A 20,149-nucleotide genomic window follows, 5' to 3' on the forward strand; every position below is an offset into this window, starting at 1 on the left:
AACTAGGAATGTCAACATTTTCACTTAACCTAAGCTAAATTTAAGTGTTGTCCTTATCTAAAATAATAAGGGAGGTAAAATCCGGATGGAAAGCTCTTTGTTTTAGCAGACTGTTTGGCAGACCACAGTTTGTTTTCATGAATAGTGCTGGTCAGACTCTGCAAATGCATCTAGTTCTGCTACGCGTGCCCAGTGTAGCTCACTGGAATCTCCTGCACACGCAGAACTCTTCATTGGGTTCAGTTTGTATAGACTGCACAGCCATCTTACCGGTTAGCCTCTTAGTGAGAAAATACAGCTGTAGGAATGAACTGCAGTTGTTAAAACAGTAGGTACTGCCCTGCCGAACCTACTTGCTTTCTTGGGAAGACCTAGGGAGCAGATGGATGAGGCTTTGATCAAGGTGAACTGTTCTAGTGGGTGAAAATCTGTGTTGGGCTTCTATCTTCATAGAGAGCAGAGAAGAATTTACCTATGGGGTGTGCCACATAGCGCATTTGCAGGAAAYTCAACTTAGTAAGAGTTCTTGGGAAGAAGACTGCAGAAGCAATCTATATGTTGTCCAAGAGCTATGTATTGCCTGTGTATGTTGACAAAATAATACTGGAAACTGAAGATAGACTACAAGTGTATGAGCAAGTCACAGAATTTCCTGTTGTCTTTTTTTACAAAAGACCTAAAGAACCTCTGTATATCAGCATGCAAAACATGAAAGGAGGGGAGAAGTGGGATGAGAGGAGCAGTGGGATGGTTATTCCAAAGTCCATGGCATGTGTGATTGTACAGCCTACCATAATAAACACAGTGGCAAAGGGGCAGATGTCTGCAGTTCAGCTCTGTCATGGGTATGGCATATTCTGTTCTGGCCTTGTGGGCAAAAACGAATGTTTACACAGGACAGTGGTGATACAGAGTTGAAAAATCCCAAAGCAGTGTTTTAGTATGAGCAACTTTGCCCTCAGTAACTTTTTCTCTTAGGAAGGTATTTGCATAGAAGTCTTTACTTCTGCTTCYTATTTGATCTCTTGCTAGTTACTACAGAAGAGAAGAAACTAAACTCGTGGCCTTTTTGTTAGGGTAGTACATGACGTGGTAGGTTGTCAAATGTTGTGGTCACGTTCATCATAGATGACTGGGCTCCTCTTGCTTTGRACTTTTGTCTCCTGTTGTAACTCCCTCATAATGTGATCCTGTGCTATTCAAATTGKTGAGATCTTTGTCATCAACAGAATCAGGATCAAACCTTCATCTCTGAATTTTATCCTAGATTTTTGTAAGGAGCTTTCTTACTTGGTTTAGACTTCACCACAGTTTTGGGTTCTTGTTTGCAATGGAGGATTTCTGAAAGAGATTAAATGCCCAGATTCAGGGGTGCTTTATGGATATGTAGGGTGAACTTGAAACTACTGATCTGAAAATTGGTAGTGCAACCTGGTTACTTGTGATTTTGGGGTACAGCATAGGCTAGGGAGGTTGATGGTGTTGGTTCTTGCATGTTGTTAATTGCTGATTCTTTGAATATTGATATTTTCAGGTATTGCTAAATTAATGTATTAACTTTCATATGATTTCTGTGGAGAGTAGGTGGTTGATCTTTACTCCTAAGTGTTGATCCAAACAGGAGTGCTCTTTATATGTAATCTGGGTATTACTTAATAAATGGCTAATGCTGTTATTTATCTTTTTCTGTGTAAACGCTAGTATTCCAGGAGAGACCTGGAGAGGACACCTGACCAACATCAAAGACAGGTAACTGCAACATTCTATTTTAAAACAAGTTATTGTCTTTGACTAGTCTACCTTGAACTCTTCTTTCATAAATATTAAGGATTTAGAAGAAAGTGGTTTTTTTTTAATTTTGTGCAAGAAGTTAATTTTAATCCCTGAGAACATGAATTTTTGTGTGCATAGGGCTTCCAGAACAGGGTTTCAACTCATTCCTGCACAGTTGGAAAGGAGATAMACTAAGCAGAGCTCAGGCAGGAAAAAATGGAGCAAATCAAGAGCTGCCATCTTATTRTATGGCTTATTTACTGTTTGGGAATTAAGGGCTGTTTTTTTTTATCTGAATAAACTAGAGTATCRCAAAGCTATTTCTAAGTATCATGAAAATCAGAGCTGCTTCAGTATGTGAGCTGATGCCTTCTTGAAAGCTAAGTTACTATACATGCTGCAGTAATTTGTATTACTTTCCTATCCCACTTGATTTTCAGTAGAAACAAAATTAGTGATTCTTACATTAGATTCTTAGGGATAACCTAGGTACATATTTCTATTACAGCATTTTATTAATACCTGTAAATTTTTATTTTAATTCTTAATAGCATTCTTTTTGATACCTAGGGCTTTTCTGTTATATAGCAGTTTGGCAACTGCAAATGTATTAATCACAAGAATGTCTTCTATGGATTTTTTGCTTGGTGGTTCATAGCAATATACTGTGTAGCGTTCTGTTACATGGATTCTGGGTCTGCTGCTTTTGAAGCCCACAAAAGAACAGCGTAACTCACTTATGAGAGCAGAGGTTGGGCACTGTAAGATGGATTATTGTGTGTGTGTGTATATGGTATCACTATATTATAATAATTCACCAAATTCTAGGCAACTTCGAATTTTAAAACTCCAGAAGTTGAGAAGTTGGTTGTCTTGATTAGAGGGTAGTTTGTTATCTTATTGTCTGTAAAATCTCCTGCAGACTTTGCCAGTTAGCAGATTCTTACTCCACAACAAGACTGGAGGTCATCTACAATGGTTTAGCTTCCAAAGTGATGACTTGAAGCTACATAGTATTTATTTTGTGATATGATAGCTGTCTGCATGATCGCCTTTTATTTTCCAATAATTATAAGCAAGTTTGAGGCAGCCTACCTGGAATGAATTCAAAATAACTTAAAATTGTTCAGGGAGAAGAAAAAATAATGAGGCTTATCTTGCTTAAATTAGGTGGCTGCTGACGGAAAAGATCCTTAGAATTTAAGAAAGTGAAAAATTGGAAACTCTTTAGTCCTTAATGTAAAGGACAAAGCTCTTAAAGTACTTCTGAAACTCATATGTGGAGCCTGTTACTAGACTTGGCTCTGCAGTCAGCTTAACTAGAGTCTTAAAACCTGAGTCTTGAGTTACAAAATCCAGAACTAGTATAGAAAGATAAGATGTAGAAATGAAACCTACTTTAAAATGTTTTTCCTAAATGAAGCCTGACAACTTACAGCTTGCTCATAGGTCATTCTGGTTTTATATAAATATTGGCAGCTGTATCCAGGATGCTTTTTCTTCCTCTAGTACTGAGCTCCTAGTTTCTTTGAACTGTGGTAATTGGAAGCTTGAATCTTTAAAGTTTACTGAGTATAAGTTTGGGGGGGGGGAAGGGGGTTGAGTGTGTTAGGGATTTGGGAGTGTGTGTGTGTGTGTGTGTGAAATTTTACAAAAGCTGTGGTTTTCCAAGGTCAAATATAGAAAGCTGCAGCTTGAGGTTTTTTGAGCCTATGTTCAAATTACTGTATTGCATCTGAGCTCACGTTTGAAACATATGTGCCATGATACTCCAAATCCATCTTTATTCCTCAAAAATGTTGTTAAACAATCACTTAGCTGTAAGGACAGCTATATATCTTGGAGGTGAAAGCCTTTAGTCTGGAAATTTTTCGGCATGAAATTCTAAGTGATCAGTGAGGAGTTATGAAAACTGCAGGGCAATTTTAAAGATATTATTTAAAAATACATGATTAGACTAAGGGTGTAATCTTGCAAGATGCTGACTGTTTTTATTGCCTGTTATTTTAAAAAGTAAGCTTGGCACTTTCTACTCCCACTCTCTTTGGGAATCCATATTGAGAGTGCACAAGAACCGAGTGGCTTCATAAGCTTTGGTTGCTGTTGAGTGGTTGGGTGGGTTAGTTTCCTCCCCTCTGCCCCCCAACCTAGTAATACAGAAATGGTAATTGCAGAAAAATCCAAGTTAAACATGGGATAGGTATAAACGAAGTGCTCGCATTTTAAGCTTAATGGTTTTTTTGAGATGTTCTCATGACACTTAAGCTTTAAATCAGTGTTGCCAAACTATGAAGTTCCTTAATGCTTGTGTTTGTTTAACGGTAGCTTTACAAATATGTGAACAGTCAGTGCCCTTGCTTATATTAATGTGTAGGATAAGCCTGCAATGGCCACAGCGGGCCAAGCTGTGGACTGGAATGCAGTGTTCACATGCAGCAGTGAACGTCCGGTGTTGGGATTCCACACATAACTTTATGAATTGAGTGGATGCGCTGACAACAGTGCAATTGATGGAGTCTTAGCATATTTCGGTAGAGCAGTCTGTGCATCAATGTACACCATACATCACTTGCTGTGAGAGTTTGGCATTTCAGATTGTGGTGGCTTAGAAAATTACAATGACTTAATTTTGGCGCTTCTAAGATATCTCTGTGGAGAAAGGGGAGAATAACCAGTTCTTTTTTAACACTTAAAGATGAAATTCTGTGAGTTCTGAGATTTTGCTTGTGGAAAGTAAGCCATCTAGATGGAGTTAGAAAAGAATGATCACTCCTTCAGTTCAAAGTGTGCCTAGCTATGCGAGTATAGGCTACTGAACAGAGTGTGGTGAAAAACGTGAAACATCAACAATGTAATTTGCACTTAGGGAAGCTTAAGTGAAAGTAAGTAGGGAAAGATTCATTGTATGATAGCCAGAAACAACCAAAGACCCATTCAGACTTAGTGTCGTTAACTGCCTGCTGGACAAGCTGTTGGGTTCTAAGTTTTCTTAGTACTATTTTTCTTGGTACATTTTTCGTAGTTCTTCTAGTTTCTTAGTACCATGGCTGGAGTGTCCAGTCTGGTGATTAAAAGAAAAGCTGGATCTCATGTCTTGGGTTTTCTTCTGTCATGCTTCTGCATCTCCTCTAGAACATGTAAATAAACATTTCTATTTTATAGGAATTCTTCACCTAGACTCTCTTTGGTTTTTACCTCAGACTGTAGAAACCTTGGACTTCATTTCTGGATTCAGCAAACTGAAATGGGTCCAGAGAAAGCAATTGCATTTTTAGTTCACCTGGGAGAAAGCACAAGTGTACTGATGGAAGCTATTTCTAGAAGATACTGAGGGTTGAGATAAATAGGATGAAGGAAATGAAAGCCTTGGACAGCTTGACTATTTGACTAAAGGGGTCGCTGCCTCTGGGGTAGTAGTTGTGGGATTGTTGCTGGGAGCCCTGTATTGAGAGGAAATATGTTTATGCATGTATTATGCTGGTGGGAAGGGACCAGAGAGATGTTAACGTTGTCAGGGATCATACGCTAGTGAAAGCTGGAGGCTTTGTTGATGGGAGTGAGATTTTAGTGAAGGTTAACAGAGCAAGTTTGTGATGGGCTTACATCAGTAAACTAGAAGTAGTAATGAGCCTGCTTTTTCTTTTTTTTAATATGCAAAGTTTTTTTCTTTTAATCTAAAATGAATAAGTAATAGCTTATGAAATTCAATAGATAAACATAATTCATACCCAGGATATCTCAAAGGCCATTCCAGAGAAAGATACTGTGAAATWCCAGCTTGGGAGACACTTGCAGAAATAAGTTTTAGTGCCTTAAAGGGTGAAGACAGAAGGCCTAGGAAGGGGGGTTGTGATACTGGTGACCCTGCAAGTGACAGCAGAATCCATCCTCTATGGTGTATTTACTTTTGTCTGATTCTTAGACTTCTCTGGATTGTCTTCTGGAAGCTTTAAAAGGAAAAAAAAAAATGTTGGTTGCTAACTAGATTGACCAAAGACTTTTTTTTTATATGATTGTTGTTTATTGCAATGGGCAAGCATATTTGGATGTCTCTACTCATATTAGAATACTTAAAGTGCTTTTCTTTGTGAGAACATATTTTGCATTGAAGCAGAGAGAAGGTGGCTTGGAAATGCTTGAGTGTAGGCTAATCTGAGGGGCTAAGTAGGAAGACACAGATTTGATCCTACTAAATTATGGGCTATTTTTTCTTATTCTGTGAAAGTAGATACTAGAAAACAAAATTTCGCAGGTAAACCCAAGTTATTAAAGCTGACTTGATTTGTGCCTGTAGCCTTTCACAAGAGTCCCCTCCCTGCCTTTTTCATCTCACTCTTTAGCTGTCATACCCTGTCATAGTCCACTGTGTCAGCAAATCAGGTGTGTGCATTTACCAACTGTYAGCAAAAAATGGAAACTAGTTGCGAAACTTAGCATATGAAAGTGATGCAGCTTGGGCAACAGAGTTAATAACCTAGATCTAAGATGATTAATTATGGAGTCCACTCAGGTATGCCTGTGCTTATGGCAGGCTTGATTATTCCAAACCTGGATAAACCAGCCACAGATAACTTTTCTGTAAGAGCGGTTGAGCAGCAGCAGAGTAATGGAGCATTCAACAGTTGTTGGTGCTTTTTTTGTTGTTGTTGTTGTAACACTTGGACATGGATTTACAGCTAGGCCAAGGCTCTGTAGCCTGCCCACTAGCTTCACCTAGGATGCCTGTTTTTATTTCATATGTTCTGGTCATACCAGTGTAACTTCATAACCGCACCCCATTGGTGGGGGCTGTGTGGATCTGTGGAGACCTTCCKGTGTGGTAGGAAAACTCTCTGTATTAGAGATGAGAAATTAAAACCTAGAACAACTTAAATTCCTGAAGATCACACAGAAAACCTGTAGTAACACAGGAAATTGAAGTCTGATCTCTCAAGACCTGCGTAAGTGCTGTAAATACTGTAGTATCATTTTTTCATGCTCTCATAAAGAATTCAAGTCCTAAATGCTCAAACATCTCTGGAATTAAATATTTGATCCAGGTCCAATTARAGCCTATAAAAATATTTCCAGTGACTTTAATAGGTTTCAGATGCATTATAGAAAGAGTACAACTGATTTCTCCCYCCTCCCCCCACCGATGATTTTACTGTGTTCTTTGGGGTTGTGCTCATGCACAAACACTCAAACTAGTAAAATTTAGGTAGCTCTTACTCAAAAGCACTTCTTTAAATTATCATCTTGTTTCATTGTTATTAYAGCGGACAGTGCCCAGTTTGTGGTCACCAGCTGGAGGATAGTGACCTCACTGAGGAGGAGTACAATAATCTCAGAGAAAGAATAATAACAGATGTGATACATGGAAGTGATACCTTCAGAAAGACAAGTCCACAGGTAGGTCTTGTATGCTGTCAGACTGATTGGCTTGGAGGGTAGTAATCAATGTTCGAGTGCTTTGAAAACATCACAAATCTTGTTGTCTTTTTGCTTTAAATATTAATTGCATTAGATACTTTAACCTMTATATYCTTTACAATTTTGTTGATAAAATGAGTATTAATCTTGAACTCTCTTATATTATCTTCAATGTTATATTTTCAGTTAGTCATTAATGGATTCTGAAGTAGTTAAAGTGTAACGGAAAGCTTGGAAAAAGTAATTTCTTTAAAGTTTAAAAAGCATTAAAAGGGATAGAATCTCTTAATTCTTCTTCTTCAAGAAAAAGAACTTTCATTGGGGATTAAAGACCAATAACTAGAACAAAATATAAAAATATATGTATCATATATTATATATAAATATGTATATTGTCTAGCACTTTGCACTTGCAAAAAACAGTTCTGTAGTTTCTGAAGTCCTGTATTGTATACGAAGCTAATGCTTAAYGTGCTGAACACTGAGGTTTTTCATCGGGTAGCTGTGTGCCAGAAACGATGAAGAACCAGTTATTGTTTTTTTCACATAGTTTTCCCGAACAGTCAACTACCCCTCAATTTTCAAGATGTATTTTCATATTTMTAATTATAATATGCATTAGGAATATCTAGCTTTTCAAACGTCACTGTGAGTACGTGAGAGAGCGTAGTTCTCGGACACTCTGCTATACTGCAGTTGTGTTTCTTACTCATCTTGTGTGAAGCTGAATGAAAGTGCGCTCCGCTAGATGGAGCTCACGTCACATCTCAGGGCAGTTTCAACTTACCTTTGTAAATATTGATGTTGCTTTGCTGCAGCTGGCACCAGTTTGGCCCCAGCTCTGAAAATAAGGAAGAGGACACCAGGTTTAGATCTTGAGACTTTCTGCAGATACAGACCTTGTGTATGCGTAATAGTTCTTGAAACACCTAATGTCAGGCTATCTGTAGTACATGAAGCGTATTGTTTAGACATGTAGCTTCCACACAGACTTTCTTCTTAGTTAAGGACTTCAAGCTGATCTGGCTGTGAATTGTGCAGGGAAGTGAAGTTATCTTTAAAACATAGCAATAACTTTAAGTATTGAACGGGTACTGGTGTTATAAGATAAAGAAATGTGTTTTATTGCACACTGTAAAACTAACACTACCTGTATTCTAAAAGCCCTTGTAAAAATTGTAATTGAGATAAGTTTATATAGCTAACTACTTAATTTGTAAAGCATCATTTACATTCCCTTTAGTGACTACTGGCTGGAAAAATTCAGATTTGCTAAGTGTATGGGTTAGATTACTGGTACCAGCTGAACAGGGGAAAATTTAGGAGGGGAAATTCAGACAAGGTAGCTCTGAGAGGTCATTCATACCCAAGTTGAGCAGTAGAGGAAATGATGCTCCTATTGTTTGAGCAAAGAAATGCAATGTAAGCAAATAGAATCAACATACCATTTTTAAGCTTTGATGTCCATAAATTGTGTTCATCTGCATGATAACTGAAATTCTGTGATTTACCGCTCTGGGCGCCATGTACTTGTTAGTTCTAAGTTGGCCTTGTTACAATTCTGTATCTGCAGGCAATCATCTGAAGATTGAATGGAAATAAAACGGGGTGTGTTTGCTGTTGGCCACGCAGCTTAAGCTATGTGTATTTTGAGCATGTATGTGGGGTGAAGACAGCACAGTGTAGTGATGCGTCAGAGGTTTCCAGAAATAAACTTGGGGCTTTTCAGTTGCCTTTGTGCTGTGAAAGCAGACATATGGTGGTGAGAATATCCTGCCAATTTTAGGTGTGCCAGACTGTGTGACTTCTCCTGCAGCCAGGGTTTTCCAGAGGGGAAGCGAGGTGAAGAGGCTGAAAGTATGATTAGGCAAGTATATCAGAGAAGGGATTTTCCATTTTCCGCAGCCAGTCATGTTTTTTGCAGTAGCCGCAATTCAAATAGAGAACACTTCAGCTGTATTAAAGAAGTAGGACTTTCTACTCCTCCTTGTAACCAGTTTTCCTCTGTGAGTCTCTGTTACTTGCAAAGGAATGATTAGTCAATAGAACAGTGAGTTATTTTGACCTCCTAAATAATTCTGTTCCAACAGTATTTCAAATTGCATATGTAATGCATGTGGAATTTTCTTTTCTTCTCTGAACAGTAGTCGTTAGTGTTACTGTTGCAACAGCATTATTGCTTTGTGTGATTTTTTTTTTCCCCTCTCAATCAATACAATCAGATTTTATTTCTCTCAATATAATCAGAGTACAAAATGAGGAGCAAAGATTTGGTTTGGCCAGAATCCTCGAAAAGTTGTCTGTGATGCAATTAAAAAAAAGTGACAGTTTTACCAAAGAAAACTTGGGATTATAAATCAGAATAGTAGTGAACAATGCTAAACATACTTTGAAAAGATGGCCTGTCTGGAGTATAAAACTGATCCTTGTGAAGAAAATATCCATACATTAAAAACAGACATCAGTTCAGGTCTTTTTTATAGGCAGCTACCAAAGGGTCTGTTAGGATGTGATATGATGATGTAATACAGTAAGCTGCAACCTTGCAAGCTGTTGTAGGAAGAAAACAAGACTGTCACCTCTGTAGCAATGTCTATATGGTATTTTCACATAGATGCTTGCATTTAATTGGGAGCTATGGCATTGAGCCTGACACGATAACTTTGCTGTGGAGACTTTCATGTCCCGCCATTCCCAGATGTTTCTTGTGCATATGCACGTGCATTAATTTCATTCCTGCGTGGCTGCTTCCTACCCCCTGATAAGCCTGAACGGACTGTTGGGTGGGGGAAAGGAAGTACTTGGGAGATGTGTATGTGGTGTCTGAAGACAGGAAGAGATGGTTTTGTGGGCGTGTAAAGTCCCCACACCAGATCTGGGCTAAGTGTGCCAAGGGGCTTTACATACCCATCTAGAGTACAAGAGACTGGAGGGGGAAGAGGAAGTGTGACCCATTCATCTCTGTTATTTTGGCAGCTGAATGAGACTGTGCTGTTTCTATGAAGCCTTGAAAATAAAAAACTGGCTCTTAACTTCTGGCTTGGTAYCTTTTCTATAATGCTTTGGTTTGCCTTCCATGTGTGCATGATTGCCAACTCCGTGATTTGTCCCTAAACTSTCTGTGCTGTATGCTAGTCCTATCTTGAATGGAATAGTTTACTGCTTCCATAAATCTATATGCTCTAAGCAAGTGGTCTCTGACTCAATCTACCCTAAATCCACATGGTAGATCTTCAGCTTTCAGTGTGACCTCCTTGTGCCCCCATCTGCCTAGTTGCCTCTAAATTCATGGCTGGAGTCACCTAAATTTCTTGTGCTTCAGCTGCTTCCAAGATGAGCCACCCTTACTTGCTCAGGGATTGCCTGGGCAATGCAGCTCTCTGTCTGGCAGCTGGAGGCCATGATTTCTTTGCCTGAGCTTCTGGGGGAGGGGAGGAGGGAGGAGAGAGAGAGAGAAGGTTAGTTAATTTAGTTGAGTCTACTGTGACTCCTGAGGCTGTTAGAGGCTGAAGAGAGGAGGAGAAAACCCTGCCTAGCAAATGGCTAACTACGTGCACGCAGCGCGTGCTGCAGCCCAGGCTGCATGTACCACTTGCAGTCTCTACCTCTGTTCCAATATATGTTTTGTTCTTCCTGTCAGTGCCAGAGAGCAGAGAACTTCTGAGGGGAGGAAACAGAAGGAAAAGACTGTGTGGAGTTTTTCCTGTGGCTCTTTGTGCCCTCTACCTCTCAGACGTGTGCCGTGCTGTATCAGAGGGATCTGCTTCYGCTTTAAGGGCTGCCTCTCTGTAGAACAGTAGGAGCAGAAAAACATGGCGTGTTGCTGAATCCTGCAAAACCTTGCACTGGRATGGCTTAAACTAAAAATGTTGACATGAGGGCCTGAAGACTTAGACCTTGTTTAGTCCTGGGTCTAGGAAAACCTACGAAGGTACAGCATGACRTTTGCAGATAGGACTGGGCAGCTTTTGTTCAGTTCTTTGCTAAATATGGGCTGGTGGATCTACTTAGGAAAGGCATAGTATTCAGGACAGCAGAATCCTGCATTGCCTGAACAGCCAAGTTTGCTGCTGGAGCTTTTAGCATCCACAAGGATTACAGGGCAGCTGTGTGAGTGGGGTGCAGGATCAACTGTGGAGTTGTTTTGGTTGCAGTGTTTTGGCTAAAGCTAGAGTTAGTTTTGGAGGTTAGAAAGTACAGAAATTTCACAGCTTGAGTTATTAGAGCTACAAGATTCAGTAGTGAGCATCAAATAAGGGCAGGTAATGGTTTTTGGTGGATGTTGAGGCAGCTGCAGTAACAGCCCTGTTAGGGACTGAGMGCACTGCATTACAAGCTGCAGCCTTTTACCCTACTTATTTTTTGTCCCTTTGCCTCTATTTAGTTCAGAGTGGATCTTACACCCTTGTGATGTGATCTGCTAGAGGGAGAGGACTCCTGGAAGGAAGGAAAAGGAGAGGAGAGATGGGAAATGGGTGACAAGAGACAAAGACAGTTATAATTTTTCTAGGGTTTCTGTAGCATCTTCCCTTTCCCCAGAGGGTCCTGATAATGGAAGCAAGCAGAAGTGTAGAGTGTCATTTGGCAGCAGGATAAAAGACTGTACTCCTTCCTTATCAGCAAGAAAATAGATCTGGATGAAGATAAAAATTCAGCACGTATTTCTCTCCCTTGATTACCTCAGTATTAGAGAATGTTTCTTGGGTGTGGGACAGATCTTCTGAGGTGGTCTAGGTTTCCTCTTCCTGATTTATGTAATGAAACATGAGTTGGGAGTTTTGTTCAAGTCATTTTGTCTCCTTTGCTATCAAGTGTTTGTGCAGCAAAATTAGGCCACCCTGCAACAAAAGCATGCTCCTTTCTTCCAGTCTGCTTTCTAAACCTGTTTTGTTTTCATCCAGTCTTTTTAAACTAATCCTTTGCCACCTCTGTCTTTGCAAATTCTCATAATCTGATACCTTCCTTATACTCTAGTTAGTGTAATCATGTAAGAACTATTTGGTTCTGATCTTCCAGTTTCTTTGAACACTAATTGCTTGGTTTAAAATATAGTTGCTAAGCTTGTTTTCACTGTTTGCCTGTATACTGGAGAACTTGCTAGCAAAATACGTAAATCACTGCATCAAGATTTTTTTTTTTTCCCTCAATGCTTATCTTCATTACAATAACTAGAATACATAAACAATGACAGAAATAGACATTTTGCCAAGGTTTTATAAGATCATAACTTGATAATGTATTTCTTTGTGTACATTAGCTGTTCAGGGGCAGACAAGGCCATAAACATGAAAATGAAACAGTAGATTTTACCTATCAGTTCCAAGAGAATTAAAACAATCTGAAAGTGTACTAAGTAGCCTTAAAAAAAAATCTTTATCAGGAACTTCTTGGTTAAATAGTCCATTACTTGCAATTCTTCTATCCCCAAGTAGTTACTCAGGGGCTCTTGAGACATGTTTACATAATGCAGACTGCATTATAGTAAATTCTTGTTTCAGTCTTCTGTCTTTGAGTATTGCTAACTTCTTTGAAAATACTTTTAAAGTAAAATCAATGTGAGCAGATTTGTTTTAGATACTYTGAAATGTTACCTCTCTGTACTTAGGTGTCATCAAGTGTAATCATACAAATAGTCCTTCTAAATCTGGGAGTTGGTCTCCAGCAGCAGCCAAAACCAGATTCTTCTGATGCTGCTGGGGCCATGGTCTAGTATGGGCCTTCTTCCAACTTCTGATAATTGAAATGGCTTTAAAAGTTCTCATAGTTGCTTGTTGTSCTTCCAATGTCTTGTCTCTAAGATATGGTTAGATTCTACAACAGCTGCAWTTTGAGCAGAAGTTTTCGTTATGCTGTCTATAAGGGTCCTTTAAACTGATATAGTTACTCTAAAACTCTGAAATGTGAGAGAAGTATACCTTTTTCCTATAGTATGCATTGTTTCATCTTTATGATAGTAAAATTATTTTATTTTTCTATCTGCAGTTGGCCTGACTTTAGTGTCATTTCCTTTCTAAATATTTGAAATATTTAATAAATATGGGAATTAGTACAGAACTTTGAAAGAATTTCTTAAATGACCCTTTTTCTCTTCCACCTTTCTCAGTGCTATGACTCGTTGAGTGTTTTAGTATCTTGTGAAGAGTTATCAAGTTTTTTGCAAATTAATGTTATCTGGTTCTRTTTTACCTGCTTTTCCATCAACATATACAAAGAATTTTCAAGGCTCTTCGTTTGCAGAAGATGTGTATGTTAAACCTCATAGTTTTCATAGCTCATAGAACTCCAGATGACTTTTTTCCTATTGTTAATAACTGCTTAAGATTGCAATGTACAGATATTAGGCTCATAGGAATTAGAAACCTAGAAATATTAAAATAGGGAGTAGAACACTGGATGCCATTCAGTCTTCTGGAACAGTTGCTGATTCTAATGGGATTAGAAACCTTAGTTAGCAACTCACAGTGCAGTTAAGCATTTGGTGACAGTGTGATTGATTTTATATATATATATATATATTTTCTTTTTTTAACGGAACACAACTGGCCCTGCCTTCCTGCCCCCTTTTGTCCCTGCAAGTGTATTGGAGAAAAAAARTCACTGCAACCCCATGATAAGCAGGGGACCAACTTAGATGAAAAATAATATTTTGTTTTCTTGTGGGGTGTTTTTTCAGCTATTTACTTCATCAAGTTCACTTCAAGCACATGTGTGTGCTGCTTTCTCAGCTATGCTGGGAGGTCATTGGCTGTCTGATCTTCATGTAAAATTTTTCCACGTGGATCTTATGGCCTGTCTGGTACTAAGTGCTAGTCCACCTCACCTGCTTTGCCTGGTCTTTTCTACACAGTTTGATTCACCACTTTTTCTTGTTCCACATTRTTTCTATAGTGACTGTCTCATTGTGTTTAGGCACTCACGTTGCCCTATTTCTTTATCAGCCTTCTGTTAGCTCAGTTTGCTGCAGTATGAACAGTCCAGAACAGTATTTTTGAAAGCAGGGAATTAGAAATATCTCTGCCTTTGCAAGGTTACTTGCTTTTTAAAAGAAACCCAGTCTGGACTGCTTTTCTACTTTTGCACCTAGAACAGTAGCATTGCAAAGAGGAGGGCGTTTTTCCACTGAGGACAGCAGCACAAACTGCTTGCTCCTGCCTCCGTTTGGAGTGCACTTGAGAGAGGAGATTTCAGGAGTGCTTTGCCTCGAGTGCTGGTCTACGGCCCTCCGCTCTTTTTGTCATGGGAAGGCAGGAGTGAGTCCYGTGACAGCACCGTCCGCTACTGAAGTAAGAGAGTGGACAGGCAATGCAGAGAGCACATCACGCGCGTGCTCTGTGCTTCTGAGTTCCTTCTTGCTTGTGACAGTCGCTGTGAAGGTTGTAGCTGCAGGAGTTTGATGATGGGCTCCTGGATTACTTGTGAACTTTAGAAGCATAAATAACAGAGGACAAACAAACTGTATGTAAGCCAGAGTGTATATCAACACCATGCACAATGTTGAGAAAAGCCTTCCTGGTCATAAGAGTTTGAAGGGGATTTCCAAGCTTTTAAACTGTGGAGGAAATACTTAAACCCTTCAGGCATAGCAACAAATAGTTTTAAGAGTGCTCTAATAGTTACAACACCAGGCTCCTTAAAAAGTCTGGATTTCAGTTTGACAGCTGAATTTTACTTCTCACACTCTAATGCTAATTCCTGTTTTCCTTCTCATACTGAGAAGCACTGCCAAAAACAAAGCAACCCCTCATTGCTTGATATTTAATGAAGCTGCTAAAAAGTGAATGTTTTCACTTCTCCAAAACTACTCTTAACTTATTTGAATTGTTCTCATTGGCCTTATCAAGGGAGATGCWTATGTCCTTGTTTTGTTTTCTGTTGTGATGTTTCTATGTTATTACATTTAAAATAGTAAATATGCAAATACTAATGGTTCATTCCTCCCCTCCTTATTCTTATCATGCTTTTGATACTTGTAGTCTTTGTGCACAGGTATTAAAATAGTTTCCTAAATATATGTCTGTCTATGAATGTATTACAGAAATTGAAATAGGACTTTTTTGTACGAATACTCATTCTATTTTCGGATGCATTGCAACTGCTATTTCAGACATTACWGATGTAGGATTGGCAGTTTATATAAGCCAGATTTTTGACATCTGAGGTAACACTTGTGTTTCATTGTGCATTTTATTTATACACGAGTGCTGTAAAATAGCAACCCTGTTTTCTTTTGTTTTTTTTCCCAAACAACAATTCCTCCAGCAACTCCTACTTTTTGAAAAACAACCTCTACCTCTTACTTTGCTGCAGTACCCCAGGTTGAGAGACTACTTGAAGTCTTATAAATGTCGTGGCATGATCCAAGTGAGTTAATGTAGTCAGTGGTGCATGCAGGGAAYGGTGATCTCTGCGGTGTGGGAGTGATCTCCTGTGAGAGGCCTCGTTCGCGTTCCTTGGACCGTCTGTGCTGTCCTGCGAGCGTGAACATCCACGCTACGACCTGAACTGGGGAGCGCGTGCAGGCTGAAGGCTGTGGCACTGGGCCTGTCCGTGTTGGGTCTGTTCTTTAATTCAGCTGTATGAACATGGTGGCACAGTGGGAGAGACTGGGCAAGGCTAGGAAGAAGCGGCTAGGAGAAGGGAGAAAGTACAGATGCTCTTTCTGCAGCAGCACCAGTTCATACTGCTGTAAAACAGTAAAATGCAGTGCAAGGTGTCCAGCTGCTGTGGCGTACCAGAAGAATGAGTCTGCTGCACTTTTGCTGAAATATAAATGGACTTGAGTCATCCACATACCAGTGGTTAAACAAAAAAGTTTTAAACGTTTACTTCTGCATGTCAAGATAAATTCCATATGTATGTTATGACCAGCACTTAACACCAAATTGATTTAATCAGTGCAGTGTCYATCTGCAGAGATGGAGGAGGCCCTYGGTAGAGGGGCAGTGAATCATTTCTAACGATCACGTGGCTGGCATTCCCCTATTTTCCCAGCTAGGCAATGAATGAAAGAGGGTATTTCTTCTTTCAGTTCTTTTTTCCTTTTGCACTCGGTGTAAAATAGCGTATTGGAGGAACCTCCTGTGAGTGCTCTGCAAGCCCCATGTATTTGTATTTGTGCAGCACTGAGGCATGTGCTTTCAGTCCGCTGGCTTCTATATGTAATCTTGCAGTGAGTGTCATACAGTTGCTGTCTGCTTTGTTGCAAATTTTTTCTGTAGTTCCTTAAGAGGATCACATAAGTAACACTGAATATGTGCTTAAGTTTTTATCTCTTCAGCTGCCATCTTTGAAGCAAGTTTGAGTAGCTGAATTAATGAACTTCTCTTCAGAAACATTGTGAGACCAACCTAAGCAGGGCAAGTTAGAAAAGTCAGTGTAATGTATGAGTTTGTTTCAGTGCTTTTTAGGCACAGAGAGGGCTGTTGTGCTACTTGCTGCGCTGTTGTAGGGATTCATCAGGAGGGCTCCTTCCTGTGTTCATCGGGAAATGTTCTTTAAGTGTTCTTTATTAAATCTTTCTTTTCTTTTTGTATTCATTATCTAACTGGCTGGTAAACGCATTGGTATATGTAGACTGCACAGTGAGTTCTTGGTTTGAAATTGGGAAGCTGGTTTAAATAGCTCACCACTTGCCTGAACCAACCTTGATGTCACTGTTAAACTGCATTAACGATCATTGCATCTGTCTTCTCATAATCGTTGTATTCTAGCTGCAACTGTGCTCTGCTTAATTTACTGTTTATAAAGAGCATCTTCCATTTCTTCTTGCAGCTGGCTAGGGAGGGGAGTGTCTTCAGAGAATTGTAGGTGAAGGTGAATCATCTCTTTATTGCTGGAGTTGTATGCATTTTGTCCAGACCCTACTTACAAGTCCTGATCTTCAGCATCCTTCAGACAGTTTACTTTTTCTCATAGCCTAATCTGTCTGCATGTTTGCATAACTTTGTACTACACCTGGATGACATAGCTAGCTGCTTGGTCCTAGGGCTCTCCCCTTTCCTTCTCTGTGCCTGGAGTGGATTGAAGGCATGGTGATCCAAAAAGTTTCCTTTAAGGGAGGGCACCTGGATCTTCTATGTGGTGTTTTTGTGTGAGTCGTTTCCTTTTTCTGGATAATGAAAGGAGCGGTCTTGTGCATTGCTGGGGAAATCTGTATGGAGAGGAGAAAATGAACAGATCCTTGGGGAATTTTTAGTTTGCCTAGGCTTTTTTACTAGACTCTTTTGTATTCAGTGACATAATTTAACCTTGGGCATTTGTCTTCTGCGTTGATTCTACTGCTGACTCCTCATCTTCTCCAGTGTGGATAACAGTCTTCAATGGCAGCAGAGCTTGTTTTCCCCTTCTCTTCTTGTATTGCACATTTCATTGGTAGTGGGACAAAACAACTGAGCAGATTTGAGAGGCTGGCAGTGGTATGCAATTAGGTAGCTATTGAGACTGGAGTGGGACATGTGGTGGGGAAAGGTGCGCTGAGCAAGGGAACCACCCTGAAAAGGCTGCAGCTTTGCCGCCGCTCCAGCGGGGAAGCGCGGAGACCGCGGTAGGTGGCTGCGGAGAGCTGCTGAGCCCATTGCGCTGCCTCTCAGCAGGGCCCTCCTGGCAGCTCCTGCTGCCCCTGCCATGCTGGGGGCAGTGGGGGAGCAGAGGCAAGAGTGGGCTGGAGGAGCACTGACCCCCAGCTCCTCTGTGGTGCCCCAGCTTTTGTGCTGTAGGGGTCCTCCACAAGGCCAGGGAAAACCCCCTCCATTAAACTGTTCTATAATTATTTTCACTTGAAATAAAATACCCTTTTAAAAATTCTTCATTAAGTGTTTTGGATTTAGCTGAGCCTTTAAAGATGGGATTACATGGATACCATCCTGTCTAAAAATGTCTACTTGAGTGTTGTTTTCATAATGTCAACATTTTTTGAGGTAACGGTTAGTACAGTCTTCTGGAATGTTTACTGTGTATTTTCATCTGCTTCTCCCCTTCTTTCGTCTTATCCGTTCTGATTTGACTTTGTCTTTCAACACTCTCTTCTTCTATCTTTATTCAGTCTGGAGGGTTCTCTTTTTCTTTCCTTCATTTCAAGCAGCCATCCTGTGCTACAGCCAAAACTCACCTGATGCGGCACCACGGGGGAAATCCACTGGATGTGGAATGTGGGCTGTATTCATGACTGTGGTTTTGACCAGCATAGCTCAGTTTGCTTGGAATTTATACCAGCAATCTTAATATCTAAGCCAGTGGGGCAGTCTTGTCTCACTTGCTTTATACTGTTGTATAAGTGACCCCTTCTCCTAGTATAATTTGTCACTAAACGCTGTGGCTGAAGTTAGTGATTGCTTTTTTATTGCCTGACAGCAGTGGGGTTTTTTGGTGGTGCTTGTTTTGTCTTTTTTTTCTTTGCCAAATGAATTTGCTCTCACTCCTTCCTCTGAGGAAGGAGTGAACGTACCATATAGGCTTGTGTTGTGGGGAGGCATCGCTGTCCTATAGACTTGCGTGTTGCCATTTGGTTCCGTGGGGCGAGGCGAGAACAGAAAAGTCCTTCCTGCACTTCGAGCATGTGTGTGGAATTTGCGATTGTTCTGAGGTCCTGAGTTCGTTTCTAGTCCTAGATGGAAAAACCTGTATTACCCGGTCAAATAAGTATTACCTGTTGACAGAAAGGTCTATTATGAAACCAGGCCACTGCCTGCCTAGGTGAATTAGGGTTCCTGTGTCTATTGAAATCAGCTGGAAGCAGGAAGTAGAGATCAAATGCAAGTGTCTGCTAAAAAACCCTAACAATTATAATTTTATAGTCTGTTCTGCTCATATGGAGTCTTAGGCCTAAAGCAATTGTGGTTTCCATTCTGTTGGAAAAACTCAATGAATCTTGTTTGCTCAGTCGCTGCATCATGTTTCTGACCTAAAATTCATTGTCTGACTAGGCTTAAAGATTTGTGTATTTCTCACAGATAGACTGTATTAATACATGAATGTTTCTTTAAATATAGCACTATTACCCAGTGACTGCTATTTAAAGATTTCAGAATTCTTAGGGAATCTAAATATGATGGTTATTTTGCATTCGGAGATGTTAGAGTTGGCAGCAGTGTCACAGTCTCCTGGTGGGTTAAGTTACTCTTTTTTAAATACTGTGTTTTGCAGCTGCCGTGTGTCAATGACTGCAGTATTTATCTTTATAAAAATGTGTGGTTTTTAGATGATAATTTTGAAAACCTGGATGACACTAAAGTTTTGGGTTTTCTTTGTTGTTAATCTTGTTGTAATAGAATTTCAAAATAATTTTGAAAATATCCATGCAACATTTGAGGCTTTTAAAGATACTTTCTTCTTATTTTAGTAAATGTACAAGGGAAGATAAGAAATGTAACCAAAAAATGAAAAGTGAGAGATTTAGGGTTTATTTCCTTTATAAAAGACTGAACGAAGTGAATGAAATCTAGTTCTTTTAAACTCAACGTGTTCCTACACCGCCCTCTTTTTAATTTTACTTTTATTTTTTTAGGAATTTGAAGCCTTTCAAACATTTGTAGAAGATCGCCTTCCATTTGATATTGTTATTGATGGTCTCAATGTTTCCCACATAAAACCCAGAAAGATGCAGTGTGAAAATGTAAGTGCTGGTTAAATATTCATTAAGAGTTTTGCGTATACTTAGGCTGGCTATGAAACAATTAGTTCCTCGTTGTTACTTACTCTCTTGAGAAATGGATCAAACGTTTTTGTAGCAAATGTTTCAGTGAAGCTTGAAGATTTATCTGGACTTTACAAATGAAAAATGATGGCTGAGAAAATGATTGTTCATATACATTGACTGCATTAACAATATAAAATCATATTTAAATTTCCTGGCTAGGCAGTGCAACTGCCTAGTACGACTAAGTGATTACCAGTAACTATGCCAAAATAATGGATCAAAAGTGTCACCTTTTGAAATGAAAAACACTTCTTGCTGAAATAACACTTC

The 20,149-nt window shown here is 39.6% G+C and overlaps 1 protein-coding gene across 2 annotated transcripts in view; it reads left to right on the forward strand.

The window, feature by feature from the left end:
* PRORP (protein only RNase P catalytic subunit) overlaps positions 1–20,149 on the forward strand; it is a 51,548-nt gene that overhangs the window by 2,556 nt on the left and 28,843 nt on the right. Inside the window, exons 3-5 of one of the 2 annotated variants that reach the window (XM_085301694.1) lie at positions 1,702–1,749; positions 7,032–7,164; positions 19,688–19,795. In XM_085301694.1, the coding sequence (XP_085157820.1) occupies positions 1,702–1,749; positions 7,032–7,164; positions 19,688–19,795 (289 nt within the window). The remainder of the gene's footprint in view (positions 1–1,701; positions 1,750–7,031; positions 7,165–19,687; positions 19,796–20,149) is intronic. The other variant, XM_085301695.1, reaches the window with a different exon arrangement.

This window comes from Rhea americana, unplaced genomic scaffold (assembly GCF_003343005.1).
Source record: "Rhea americana isolate MKP2758 unplaced genomic scaffold, rheAme1 scaffold_18, whole genome shotgun sequence".
NCBI classification, from domain to species: domain Eukaryota; kingdom Metazoa; phylum Chordata; class Aves; order Rheiformes; family Rheidae; genus Rhea; species Rhea americana.